Source organism: Sceloporus undulatus, chromosome 5, assembly GCF_019175285.1.
Source record: "Sceloporus undulatus isolate JIND9_A2432 ecotype Alabama chromosome 5, SceUnd_v1.1, whole genome shotgun sequence".
Taxonomy (NCBI): domain Eukaryota; kingdom Metazoa; phylum Chordata; class Lepidosauria; order Squamata; family Phrynosomatidae; genus Sceloporus; species Sceloporus undulatus.
In genome coordinates this window covers 179,932,742-179,946,386 of record NC_056526.1, presented here as the reverse complement: position 1 = coordinate 179,946,386, position 13,645 = coordinate 179,932,742, and the positions used below count along the sequence as shown (strand labels likewise).

General features: G+C 39.6%; 1 protein-coding gene across 1 annotated transcript in view; it reads left to right on the top strand.

The window, feature by feature from the left end:
- Positions 1-12,791, top strand: part of GPAT3 (glycerol-3-phosphate acyltransferase 3) — a 31,191-nt gene extending 18,400 nt beyond the window's left edge. The window contains 9 exon segments of the mRNA XM_042469507.1: positions 1,390-1,483; positions 5,099-5,214; positions 5,889-5,944; positions 6,985-7,070; positions 8,260-8,388; positions 8,627-8,645; positions 8,648-8,674; positions 8,677-8,704; positions 11,757-12,791. Coding sequence (XP_042325441.1) covers positions 1,390-1,483; positions 5,099-5,214; positions 5,889-5,944; positions 6,985-7,070; positions 8,260-8,388; positions 8,627-8,645; positions 8,648-8,674; positions 8,677-8,704; positions 11,757-11,874 — 673 coding nt within the window. The 3' untranslated portion in view covers positions 11,875-12,791.
- The last annotated feature ends 854 nt before the right edge of the window (positions 12,792-13,645 follow it).

The following is a 13,645-nucleotide window of genomic DNA, read 5'->3' as shown; positions in this document are numbered from 1 at the left end:
TCTTTCTTTCTTTCTTTCTTTCTTTCTTTCTTTCTTTCTTTCTTTCTTTCTAATGGTGATTGCTTTAGGATGGATGTGGAAAACTTGTGGCTTTTGATATATCTTGGACTACAACTCCCATCACTCCTTACCATTGGCTATGCTGGCCAGGGCTGATAGGGAGCAGCAGTGCAATGATATCTGGAGAGGAACTAGTTACCCACCCCAGCTTTAGTTTTTAAAGTCTTAACTTGATTTTGTGGTATAAAATTTCAGCTTAGAATTTTTAAAAAATGTAACAAGTTTTATGGAGAGGATATTGGTGAAATACTAATGCAATTATAATAAGAGCCATATTGGATCAAACCAAGCAATTGAGTCCAGCTGGTTTACACAGTGGCCAGTTGCCTGTAGGAATCAGCAGGCCATGGGTGGGTAGGCTGGAAGTGACATATAGCTGACTAGTAGCCACTGATGCCTACTCCAGTGTGTCCAATCTCCTTTTAAAGCTGTCCAGCTCGGTAACTGCCACTACCTTTTGTGGCAGTGAGTTCCACTTTTTAGCTTTGCACTGTGTGAAGAATTACAGCCAGCCCTTCTTATACACAGATTTTTTATACATGGATTCAAGCATACACAGTTTGAAAACGTTCAAAAAAAAAGAATAGATTTCAAATATCAAACCCTGATATTCCATTTTTTTTATAAGAGACACCATTTTGCCGTGTCGTTATATTTTAGTGGGACTTGAACATACATGGATTTTGTTATACATGGGGGATCTTGGAACCAAACCCCAGCATATAACAAGGGTTCACTGTACCTCCTTTTTCTGTCGTGAATCTCCCAGTTATTCAGCTGCAGTAGATAGCCCCAGGATCTAGTATTATATGAAGGTGGGGAAGCTTCCTCTATCTTCTTCCTCCACACCATTATAATTTTATACACCTCTGTCGTGGTCAGCCCTTGCTCACCCTTTTCTTCAGCTAAACAGCCTCAAGTGTTGTAGTACTTGCTCCCAGTCGCTTGATCATTTTGGTTGCCATTTTATGCCTTTCCACATGTAGTATATCTTTTTAGATGCAGTGACCAGAACTGTATAGTAGTATTATTTTCAGTTTCCTTGCTAAGTTAGAATGTGGAATTCACTTAAAAAAACAACAGCAGCAGCTGTACACTGGTTTGATGTTTTCATCAAGCTGCCTATCATAACAACAAATTCTCTTTCTTGGTCAGTTACTGCCAGCTCAGATCTCATCAATGGATATATGATGTTGGGATTTTTGGCCCCAATGTCCATTACTTTACACTTACTTATATTGTATCTATATAGCATATTGGCTATATTGGTTTCTAGGTTTTATAAAAAACTTAGAACAGCTATGGCTAACTGATGTCATGCAATTGCAGGGAAAACAAACCTCAGAAAGGAGGAATTTGTGTCGCCAACCACACATCCCCGATTGATGTTATTATCTTGACCAACGATGGCTGTTATGCAATGGTATGTAAAATGTGTGTTGTAACAATGAGAACTAAGGATTGCACAGAGTGTTTAAAAAATACACCCCAAACTCATTGAACCATAGCTGATTCCTAGTTTCTAGTAACTGTGAAGAAATCAAGCGTGCTGAGTGCAGTTCTCTTAGTGAAATACAGTACTCAGGATAGAAGAATGGATGCTTGAGCAAGTTATAATGGGGCTGACTGCAGATCCATTGAAATAGTATAAATAATAAATATTGTTGCAAGTATTTTCTCTTAACAGTAGTGGATCTCAGACTTGGGCCTTCCAAAGTTTGGACCACAATTTGTATAATCCCTTAGTACTGCCCATGCTGACTGGGGCTTCTGGAAGTTGGTCATCTGGAGGGCCAAAGTTTGAGGTTCATCAGAGCCAGAATTAACTTTGTAGAAGTATTTGAAAGCTTGGTTTTATTTACTAACACCATCATGGTACTTTAGAGAATATAATGTTAGCGTGATTGAGCTGCGTTGCACCACACTGAAGCTCTGCATCTGGATGGCCACCTGAGAAGCAATACAGAGTTCTGTGCAGGCTGGAGAATCTCCTCTCTCCCACCAGAAGCAGACAAATGAGGCACCAGGCAGATATCTCTCTTGGAGGCTCTTTAATCTTCGTTGCTCTGTATACAAGCATGCTCTGAATACCACAGCGACCCGCAGTACACCATCATCATCAACACAATGACACACACTGTGCACTGAGGCTCCTCCTTTATATACATGTGCATCTCTTGTGCACTTGTGCACTTTTGTGCACTCTTCCTCTATACAATTCCCCTATGCAGGATGACTTTGTAGTTTTCTGCCTATGATGATGTCACCTCCTGTGACTCAGCACAGCCCAAATGGTGACTTATCATGGCAGCTTGGTGACTCCAGGTAACCCTGTCACCTTTCACCCAGAACTCAGCATTTTCAGGATCCCATTCTCCAACATATAAGAGGACAGATATCACTGCTCTAGTCTACAGTTCGATCAAGGCTTTGGATGGGAAAAAATGAGAGACCTTTATGTCAAGCCACTTCTGCAAAACAAACAGACAAATGATAATATTGGATGGTCAGGCAAATTCATACCAGGAGGTCTTTGCCATCAAGCATGTCTCATCAGACAACTCTCCATTTTGCAAGGCTTAAATCTGAAGGAACACTGTTTTTACAGCCCAGCTAATTGTTACCTCCTCATGCATGCATTACCAACACCTAGTGTTTCTATTTTTGAAAAAAAGTATTAGCTTGCTTCAGCAAAAATAATAACACAAAATGATAAAGATAAATTTGTTGCAATGTGGCAAAAGTATTCTATTTCATAATAATTCCAAGATATATTCAGTTTTCTAGCACAGTACACGTACATTTTTCTTTCCTTTTTTGGTAGTGAACAATTAACACCCAGTTTTTGTTAAGGTAACAAGCAACACAAGGGAAAAATGTGGGGAAAGATGTTAACGGGATGTCCTGTTCGTGGAAGGGGTGCTACCGCTCCTCCAGGCTATTGATATTTTCCCATTGTAGAATCTTAGAGTGGGAAGAGACTTCAAGGGTCATCTGTTTCCACCCCACCCGTGGTCAGTCTACAAAACTCAAGCACTCCTGAAAGATGTCCATCCATCCCCTGTTTAAAATCCTCCCAAGAAAGAGAGTTCATCACCCTCCAAGGCAGTCTATTCCACTGTCAAACAGTTCTTATAGTAAATTTCTTCTGGATGTTTAGATTAAATCTCTTTCCTTGTAATTTGAATCATTAGTTGGTGTTCTAGGCTGCATCTATCTACATTGCAGAATTAACACAATTTGACTGTCATGGTTCATTGCTATGGAATTCTGGGATTCTTTACTGGCAGGGGAGATATCTGACATAGTTAGTCTTGTTTTTGAGAGTGCTCTGATTCCACAACAAACTCCAATTATTTCTGCATAGCAAGTGGCTGTACTGGATAGCCTTTCTGCTTTCTCCCATAGAGAGCATAGAGACCAGAGAGTCTTTCCAGGTTAGCCTCTATAATTCTACAAATACCAGGATTCCATAGGATGGAGCCATGACAGTTAAAGCAGTGTCAAATTGCATTAATTCTGCAGTGTGGCCGCAGCCTTAGTCTTTGGAGAAGCACAAAACAAGCTTGCTCCATCTATTATGTCACATCCCTGTGGATATTTAAAGATAGCCATTACGTCACCTCTCTTTTCCAAACTAATTAAACTTACTCAACTCCTTAAATCATTCCTCTGAAGGTTTGGTTTATAGACTTTTGATGATCATAATCACCCTTCTTTGTACACATTCCAACTTGTCAACATCCTTTCTGAAAAGTGGTGCCCAGAAATGGGGTCATTCTGGGAGCTATTGCCAAGGAGGCTCTTTAAAATGGCAAGGTTCTTTAAAATGTTTTCAGGCAGCAGCCGTATGGGGGAAAGGCAAATGCCCCTCTTCTATACATCAGTTCTTCAAAAATGCTCCTGAATACAGCTTTCTGGATGAGTCCTACCATTAGGCAGAGTGAAGCTGGCTCAGATAGCAGATTTTGGGTGTCATGAAATGGTGGCAAATTAGTTGTATTTTTATTTCCAGAAATGGAGAGAGCAGTTTGTGAAGTTTTCTATCTCATTTGCCAGAATAACTTGTCTGGCTTTGGGTACTGCATATTTTGACATGGTTGGGAGGGCTACACCATTTTGTTGCTCTGTCTTGGGCTAAGTCCATTCTGTACTAGAAAGGAAATACTGGTTGAGTCTCCTTTATCTGAAATGCTTTGGTTCAATTTTTTGATTGCAGATTTGCTTGGATTTTAGAATACCTGTATTTGCATATACATACATAATGAGATATCTTTGAGATGGGACCCAAGTCTAAACACAAAATTCATTTATTCAAAGATATGACCATGTTAGTTTGGAAAATCAGAATGCAAAGGGATCTTGCAGCACCTTTCAGACTAACTGAAAGAAAGAAGTTGCTAGCATGAGTTTTTGTAGACTTGAGCCTACTTTCTCAGATGCATCTGAGGAAATAGGCTCAAGTTTATGAAAGCTCATGCTACAAATTTCTTTCTTTCAGGCTGCATGTACACGGCAGAAATAATCCAATTTGACACCACTTTAACTGCCATGGCTCAGGGCTATGGAATTCTGGGAACAGTAGTTTGTTCTGTAGTTTGTGTTTGTTATTGTGGCATCAGAGCAGAGTTCTGGTGCCACAACAAACTAGAATTCCATAGCCTTGAGCCATGGCATTTAAAGTGGAGTCAAACTGGATTATTTCTGCCATGCAGTTAGTCTCAAAGATGCTGCAAGATCCCTTTGCATAATAAAATTAATTTATGTTTCATATACATCTTCTACGCATAGCCTACTGGTAATTTTGTACAGTATTTTAAAATAATTTTGTGCATGAAACAAAGTTTGTGGACACTGAACTATCAGAAAGCACAGGTGTTCCTATTTCAGCCATCCATGAAAAGAGTTTTGTTTTTTGGAATATTTCAGATTTTGGAATTCTGCTCAGGATGATTTTAAATATAGTTTTGAAAGGAACTGTCTTGAAGGAACTGATGTTGACTTAATTGTGTTGTCTTTTTCTGGGGATGCATTACAGGTTGGCCAGGCTCACGGAGGCCTAATGGGTGTTATCCAGAGAGCCACTGTCAAGGCCTGCCCACATGTCTGGTTTGAACGCTCTGAAATGAAAGATCGCCATCTAGTGACAAAAAGGTAGAGAATTTTGCCCTGAGGAAATTTATTGATTCAGCATGAGAGAGAATTATTGCTGCACTTCCAAGCACTAAAATATTTGTACACTTGTTTTCTGGCATGCAGAAGGTACCAATTCCTGATAGCCCCCCCCCCAAGACAGTGAAGCTCAGACAATGAGTCAGTCAGTGATGCTCAGTGAAGTTACTTGAGCAGCCTTTCCAAACCTGTTGCCTGTCGGATGTGCTAGACTGCATCTCTTAGATTCCCCAAACCAGCACAGATGTCTGTAGAATTCGAGAAGTTGTACAACTTCACTTCTGGAGAGCGTGTACTGGAATATATGTACAGATTGAGACTCTCATGTCTAAAAACATGCTTTTTATGATGCCATGCTGTTTATAATCTTGTTTTAAAGTAAAGTTTTAAATGGTTTTATTTATGTTGTTATTTAATATTGTTTTAGTCTTAATTTTGTATATTTTAACTAGATGAGATTTATTGTATTTTTGTCTTTTGGTAAGTTGCCTTGAGTCCCAGACTGAAAGAAAGATATCATATAAATAAAAGGAGGTAGTGATTTTTATTTTGAGAACTCTTTTGGTGGCATGATGGTAATCTAAAATGACCTCATCATGAGGTACTTTACTTAGACAAATAATAGCGTGAAATGTATTTTTTTCCTTCTCTTTCAGACTGAGAGAACATATTGCCAGCAAGGACAAACTCCCCATCTTGATTTTTCCAGAAGGTACAAAACCAAAAATGCCTCCCATTGATTTCTGCTTGTTTTGTTTTAAATTGCTGTTGAACTCGTACTTCTCATGTTAGCTATTCCTCATGTTGTTAGATATCAAAATGGTAGTGGAATTTTATCTGGAAGTGAGGAAAGTGTGGACAAGAATAGTATAAGATGAGGGAAGGATTCATTTACTCACTGTTCTCTTCCCAGCCTCTCCATATGCAACAAATTTGCGGTGGATAATGTTTGTTCTATGCTAATATCTGTACACCTGCTTGCCTGCACTCCCACCCCACATCCCTATATCCATTGTAGAAGAGACCTTGATACATTTGAGAACCACACTTTGTGTGATTCCTGCCTTCATGGAAAATATATGTCCTAACAATACCTAAAGTTGGAGAACCTATATTGATCCTAATGTTCATCAGCCACAATTACTGTCAGACCTCACTATTGGCCATGTTAGTCAGGGCTCATGGAAAATAGAATTCAACAGTATTGAGAAGGCCACAATTTCCCCAGCCTTGAGCTGTTGCCTTCTGTTTCGGATATTTGAGGAAAGTAGGGATGTTAAGGGATGTGTAAATGTTCATGGTGGGACCAATAAGTGTGAATACACTTTCTCCTCTATGCATTTGCTTCCTGTCTGTACACAGTGAGGAATGGGTGAATAGGGTGGCTATTCAAAGTATCGCATGGTAATTTTCCCTTTCCCTTTTCTCATTTACCCCTTTCAAAAATTGATGGAGGAGAAAGAATTTGGAGAACTTTGAGGGTATAAATGTATTTATCCTAAAGTCAATGTGGCAAGGATCTTTTTACTAATACCTCCAAAAGAGTTGTTTCCCCTTTAGTTAGATGGCAGTCCAACTGGAGAAATGATGTGTTCGTCTTGTAGTATTTGTTGACTTCATTCAGTCTCTCAGTTCTGCAGCATATTGCAGCATCTGGATCCGATGTTTGGTGTGTTAATGTTGTAGTGTGTTTTGGATGAATGTCACTGAAATCTCTCTCTCTCTCTCTCTCTCTCTCTCTCTCTTTCCCAGGCACTTGTATAAACAATACCTCAGTAATGATGTTTAAAAAGGGAAGTTTTGAAATAGGTGGCACCATTTACCCAGTTGCTATCAAGGTAAGCAGCAGAAATATTTTTTAATCACACTCAAGAACAGCTCATGTCTAAAAGGTTCTCCACCCGTCTTCCTTCTTTGCAATTATTTCCCAGTGGGAGTGAATAAGTGAAGGATTGGCCTTTCTGTGTAATAATTTGACTCCTTTCTGAAAGAAGTGGTGCTGGAGGTTACTTGCTCCTGGATTTGAGCATGTTGTAGTAGTTTAAGTGTTGGACATCAATTCTGGAGACCATGGTTTGAGTCCCTGCTTGACCATGGTAACCCATGGGATGAGCTTGGGCAAGCCCCCATCTCTCAGCTTTACAGGAGGGCAGAGGCAAACCATTTCTGAACAAATCTTGCCAAGAAAGCCCCATGATAGATCTTCCTTAAATTGGAATCGACTTGAATGTACACGACAACAATAAAACCAAGTAGAGTTGCAATGCTTTCTTAGATAATTGGCTAGGTTAAATTATTAAAATTAAATTATGTTTAAAAAGATGTCCCAAACTGCTTGGCTAGCAGATTGGCAAATGGCTAATTATTTCATTAAAATATTTAAGAGAGCTCCCGAGTGACAGGTGTTGTCTTTTATGGAGGTGTTCTTTTTCCTTCTCCTATATAAAAGAGCAAGTACCCTTCCTAAGGTGGCATGCTTTGTTTGTTTTTAGAAAACTTGACCCTGTTTGGCTCTTTCTGGGCACAAAGCTTCTAGTGTAATATCCACCAAACCCTTTGTAGCTGGCATAAACCTTTTGCTTGTATTCAAAGCTGGAAGCACTCTTTATCTTTATAGCTTGAAAAGTTTAATTCTAGCATACATGAGTGTGCAGATTACTTATCCTCAGAGGAGCTTATCTGATGAGAAGGCTGTAAGCCCAAGTCAGGGACTGGTACAATAGATATATGTTACAAAATATCAGCAAAGGAAAAGCTAGAGCTGCAGAATAAGTCCTTCCCATCCTGTCTTTGCTCTTATCATAGGAAACTGGTTGACCACTATGGGAAACCAGATCGTGGACTAGATAGGTCTTTGATCTGAGCTAGCAAGCTTTTGTTTCCATGCTCCAGGGACCACTGATTATTACTGTCTCCAGTGTGCAAGATATTTTGGACTTTTGGACAGGTAGCATCTCAGTACACTGTTCTGAAATGGTTGCTTGCATGGGACAAAAGTGACCCCAACCTATTATTTTCTTTTGACAGTACGACCCCCAATTTGGTGATGCTTTCTGGAACAGCAGCAAGCATGGTATAGTGAGCTATCTCCTGCGAATAATGACCAGCTGGGCTATTGTCTGCCATGTGTGGTATTTGCCACCAGTAACAAGAGAGGTATCTTCTCTTTGTAAAACTATATTTTTAAAGTGCGATTAATATATTTCCTACTGGAGCTTCTGTCCCTTTTTGAGGGTCATCAATCAGAAGCTTTTTTCCCTTCTCATCCCCTCACTCCAGCCGCCATTTTCTTCTTCTGAAAAGTTCACAGTTTGACTGGACTTTATCATTTGTTTCCATATTGATGTTGGTTGCAGATAATTGGCTCATAAGTACTCTATTGGTTGGTTTGCAGGACGGAGAAGATGCTGTTCAGTTGCCAACAGAGTGAAATCTGCCATTGCTCGCAAGGAGGACTTACAGAACTGCCCTGGTGGAGAAAATAGAAGAACTCTGTCCTTAAGGAGAGAGCAAGCGAGCTCTGTACAGGAGCTCTTTCCTACAGTAATAGTTTTTAGCGATCTAGAGACCTAAGTCTGGTCCAAAGTTGCTGTCATTCATTCTTGCTGTCTATGGCCATTCCACTTTGAAACTTTATTTGATACCTTGTTTCAGAGGTGGCGATGTAAAGGCTGCAAGTGGTCCCGCCATATGAGGCAGCTCTTAAAATAAATCAGCCTTCATAAAGTTTTGCTTTTGTGAACTTTTTTGTCTGAGAATTGTGTGCAAAAGAGACAATTTGTACATGAAATGATATTTTTTACAAAAAGAGGAGGGGGGTGTTGCATGAAAGTTTTTTTCACAAACACTTTTGCAAGGAATTTTCAGATGTGGAAAATAATTGAAAAAATGCAAAAATTCTGATAATCTCAATCAGTGGAGAGAAAACTTAAAATTATTCATTGTTGCATGTGTGAACTGAACAAGCAAAGATTTATATCAGTTGTGACAAGAGGTGTGAACAAAGGAAAAGTGCATTGCCTGGCCAAGTTATATAGTAATCAAATTGTGATTCCTGTTATTATTATTATTATTATTATTATTATTAGTAGTAGTATCCCTCTCCCCAAAATTGGGACTCAAGGCAGCTTACAGTTAAAAACATACAAAACATACGAAAGAGTAGTTAAAAACATGCAAAACATAAAAAAGTGCACACTAAAACAAAAAATTAAAAACGCTAGCTAAAAGAATAAAATACAGCTTAAATGATTAAAATGCTATTAAAACAGTTCAGTTTAAAACAATATACCACCCCAAGCCCATTATTGAAAAACTTTGTTTTAAAGGTCTGTCGGAATAAAAATGGTATTGCCTATCAGCGGAAAGACAGCAGGGAAGGGGCCATTCTTACCTCCCTGCGAAGGGTGTTAGAGTCCAGGGGCAGCCATCTAGGAAGTTGTCTTTTGCATCCCCACCAACATGCTTGCGACGGTGGTGGGATTGAGAGAAGGGCCTCTCCTGATGATCTCAGAGCACAAACAGACACATACAGGGAGATACAGTCTAACAGATAGCCTGGAACTGAGCCATATATGGCTTTATAGGTCATAGCTAGCATTTTGAATTGTGCCTGGAAACAAATTGGGAGCCAATTGAATTGTTTTAACAGGGGATTAGTATAGTCCCTGTAACTTGCTCCAGTTATTACTCTGACAGCAACTCTTTGAATTAGGTGAAGTTTCCAAACACTCTTCAAAGGCAGATCCATGTAGTTTACATTACATTACAATAGTCCATACTGGATGTAACTAAGATGTATACTATTATAGCATGTTCTGGCACCTGAAGGATCAGACATAGTTGGCACACAAGCTTTAAATGTGCAAAAGCATTCCTGTCTACCACAGAAACCTGGGCCTCTCTGGGTTCAAATCTTAGTCCAGGAGTACACCCAAACTGCAAGCCTGTGTCTTGAGGGAAAATGTAATCCTGTAAATGAAATTTTATCTAACACCTGTTGAATCCCTGATGGCACCTTTCAACTGATGAGGAACATCTGTCTTGTCTGGATTAAATGGCATGGGGGATAAAACAGAACCCTGAGGAACCCCCAATGGCCATGGGGGTCAAAGAGGAGTGCCCTAGCACTACCTTCTGGGTTTGCCCCTCCAGAATGTAATGGAGCCACAGTAAAACCTCCAATTTCTGTCGCACTGAGGCAGCCTGGAATGGTCAATGGTATTGAAAACTTTTGACAGGTGGTCTAGCAGAATCAACAAACACCCGCCCCTGTTCAATAACCAGATTGAAATGGATGCTAGTAGTCCATTTAACCCAGGAACCGCAGGAGGCCCTCACATGCTCCAAAACCTTGCTCAAGAATGATATATTAAACATACCATTTCATTTGACTAGCTTCACATGGATTCATATTTTCCTATGTCACTGAAATCTGTCTGAATAGAGTCAGGTAGGTAAATGTACATTGAATAGGAAAATATACAAAGTTAGTCTTCATGCATTGATTTGTCCATGTTCTCCACATCACTTCAGGTGACTGACTCAGTTTAGGACAGCCCTTTTTGGTGTTTTCCTCCATGAGAAGTCTCATCAGCAACTTTCATAATACACAGTTACAGTACTTTGATTCTACTCTGACTGCTATTGCTCAATCCTGTGGAATCTCAGGATTTATAATTTCATGAGGTATTTAGACTTTTCATCTCTAGTACCTCACAAAACTACTAGTCCAGGGATTCCATAGGATACAGCCATGACACATAGGATGGAGGCAGTAGTTCTTTGGCTTCATTTTGGATTGGCAATGGCACGTAGCGAAATCTAAGGTTGCATGGCTGACATGTCTTTCTGAGAAAGAAGACAAAAGAATTGGCACTGAAACAGTAGCCAGTTGTGGAATCCAAGCAAAATGAGGCTTATAGTTTCAACCCTTTTTATACACCACTGAGGCATATGCTTATAAGATACCAGTGTGTTTAATATAATGACTGTGTAAATGAGGCCCAAGAAATTTTATTTATTTATTTATTTATTTATTTATTTAGGTATTTATATCCCACCCTTCAGCCCTAATGGCTCTCAGGGCGGCTTACAATTATTGTTTTTAATCAGACAGTTCCCTGCCCTTAGGTTTACAATCTAAGAGACACGAAACAAAAGGAGAAGGGAATGGTGGAGGGAAAGGGGATGAGGTCCAGTGGTTCTTCTCTCCCTCTGAGACTTGGACCAGAAATGTATACCAGAAAGCATTTTGCACAACCTACAGATTTTGAATGCTCTTCAAGGGCATCCCCAAGTCGAACACATTGGAGTAGTCTACTCTGGAAGTGTTTTTCTGTGACCAGTTGTTGTGGCCAGATCTATCTTGTCCAGGAAAGACTGCATTTGGTGCCTTTATTGAAACTGGGTTGCTGAACATCCTGAGGGTTTATCCTGAATATTTAAAATGTATGACTCTTGTGGCTGGGAGTGACATGTATATAATAATTCATATATTTTCCTTTGTTGCCTTTTGTTTTAAGGGATGGAGGTTTGAAAAGAGCCAAAGTGAAGGAAACTTTTAAGGAGGAAGAGCAGAAAAATTACAGCAAAATGATAATAGGAAATGGAGCGTCAAGTAAACTAGCAGACTCAGACTGATTTGTTCCGGCTGATATTTCTCATGCCTCATCGCTATAGAAAAAATGTGGATCCCCCCCCCCCCCCCCCTGTTCAGTAAAAAGAAAGCACCAGGCATGGGCAGTAGAGGACACTGCTTTCTTTTCTTGTTGGTGTGCATTTGTCCACCGGCGAATTCCTGCTTGTGATGTCTGGAAAAGAGAAATGAATTGAAGCAGAACAGAAAATCCCAGTTGTTAGAATGGGCTGCAGCTTTTGAATTGTTGCCCAAAGGGAATGTACATAATAATAAAATCAAGTTATTTAATTGTGCAAATAACATTTGCATCATTCATGTGGTTATGGAATGTTTGAACAATTTTTCCTCACTGGTTACTCTGGATGGACTGCTGTGATTGTTTGAATAGATGGTCTTACATTTCCAAGATTGTTTTACTGGGTGTGCATTTTGTTGTCTTTGCTAACGTTTTGGTTAGAGAGTAAATATCTGAGCATTAGGCTAAATAGCTGGAAAAAGTTAAATGTCTAGTTGATGATCTGTGAAAGTTAAAATGAAGGACTAGAACAACCTGCAAACAAACTTTGCAAGGGGGGGGGTGAGTTTGCTTCTTGTAGAAACCCAGCTGTTCTTTTCACAACAGACTTTTTAAAAAAGTCTAGAAAAATGGTGAATATGGTCTCTTCCTTCACAGACACCATGCACAAAAGAAAGGGGCAGGTGATTTTGAAGGTTGCAGCCTTGCAGGTCAGACTGACCCTTAAAAAATAGACTGAAAGTTGGAAGGAAAAAAAAACCTGGAGGTAAACAAATGTTTGGTGAAATGCACTTCTCTCATGGACTGTGTTGGCAACAGCCTATATGTATATTTGTCACTTAATGTCTGAGAAATATGTCATGTTGCCTTATTGTAAATTGAAATAAAACTCTATATTTCTAAGTAGTGGTAGCTTTTATTCCTTTTCCAGAGCAGTGTGTATAGTTAAAAATAATTGCTGGAATCCTAGATTGGCTACTTGGTTAAGGAGACATAACTAAGGCCCAAAACACACAGACCAAATAAGGTGGCTTCCAGCCACTTTGGTGGGCATGGCGTTTAGATTATGCAACCCCCCCAAAGCAGCTGTTTTGAAGGCTGAGGTCTGAGTGTAGCGTTTCAGTTTTTAAAGCTTCCCATCAAGTAGCCTTTTCCCATTCTTGAGCTGTACTGCAAAAGAAAACAAAGCTTAAATAGAGCAGCGGCTTTCTTCTTGCCTTACTGCTTGATGTTGTAGAGGGCTTATGTTCTCTTCCAATAGGAGACGGCTGTCAAAGTGAGTCCTTTTTTTTCCAATTGGAAAAATACATTTGACAAAAGACTTGCTTGTCTCAAATTTTGATATTAGAGTTTGGGGCAAGGCTACTACGCCTAGCTGAACTTGGTGCTTACTTCTACTGACTAGGAGCCAAATGTTGGATGATTTCAGGGTCCCTACTTTCCCTTCTTGCACTTCTGTGTTTTAATTTGCATTTGGAATGAACAGCCCTTCAAATAGAAAATCCTAAAAACAGAATACTTCTGTAAAGTAAGACACAGTATCATGCTAAATACAAAACAGTCAAGATTAAGAGAATGAATTAACAGCTGCTGGAGCAAAAATGTAGTGGCTGCACTTTAAAAAGCAGATATCCATGGATCCACAAAGCACTCTGCCATTTTAGTATGGCATGGAAATAACCCGGTGTTCCCAGAAATTATATCGCTGCTGCCCAAATTTTGCTGGGTCCTATTAAGGTGGCAATATAAAGTGATGT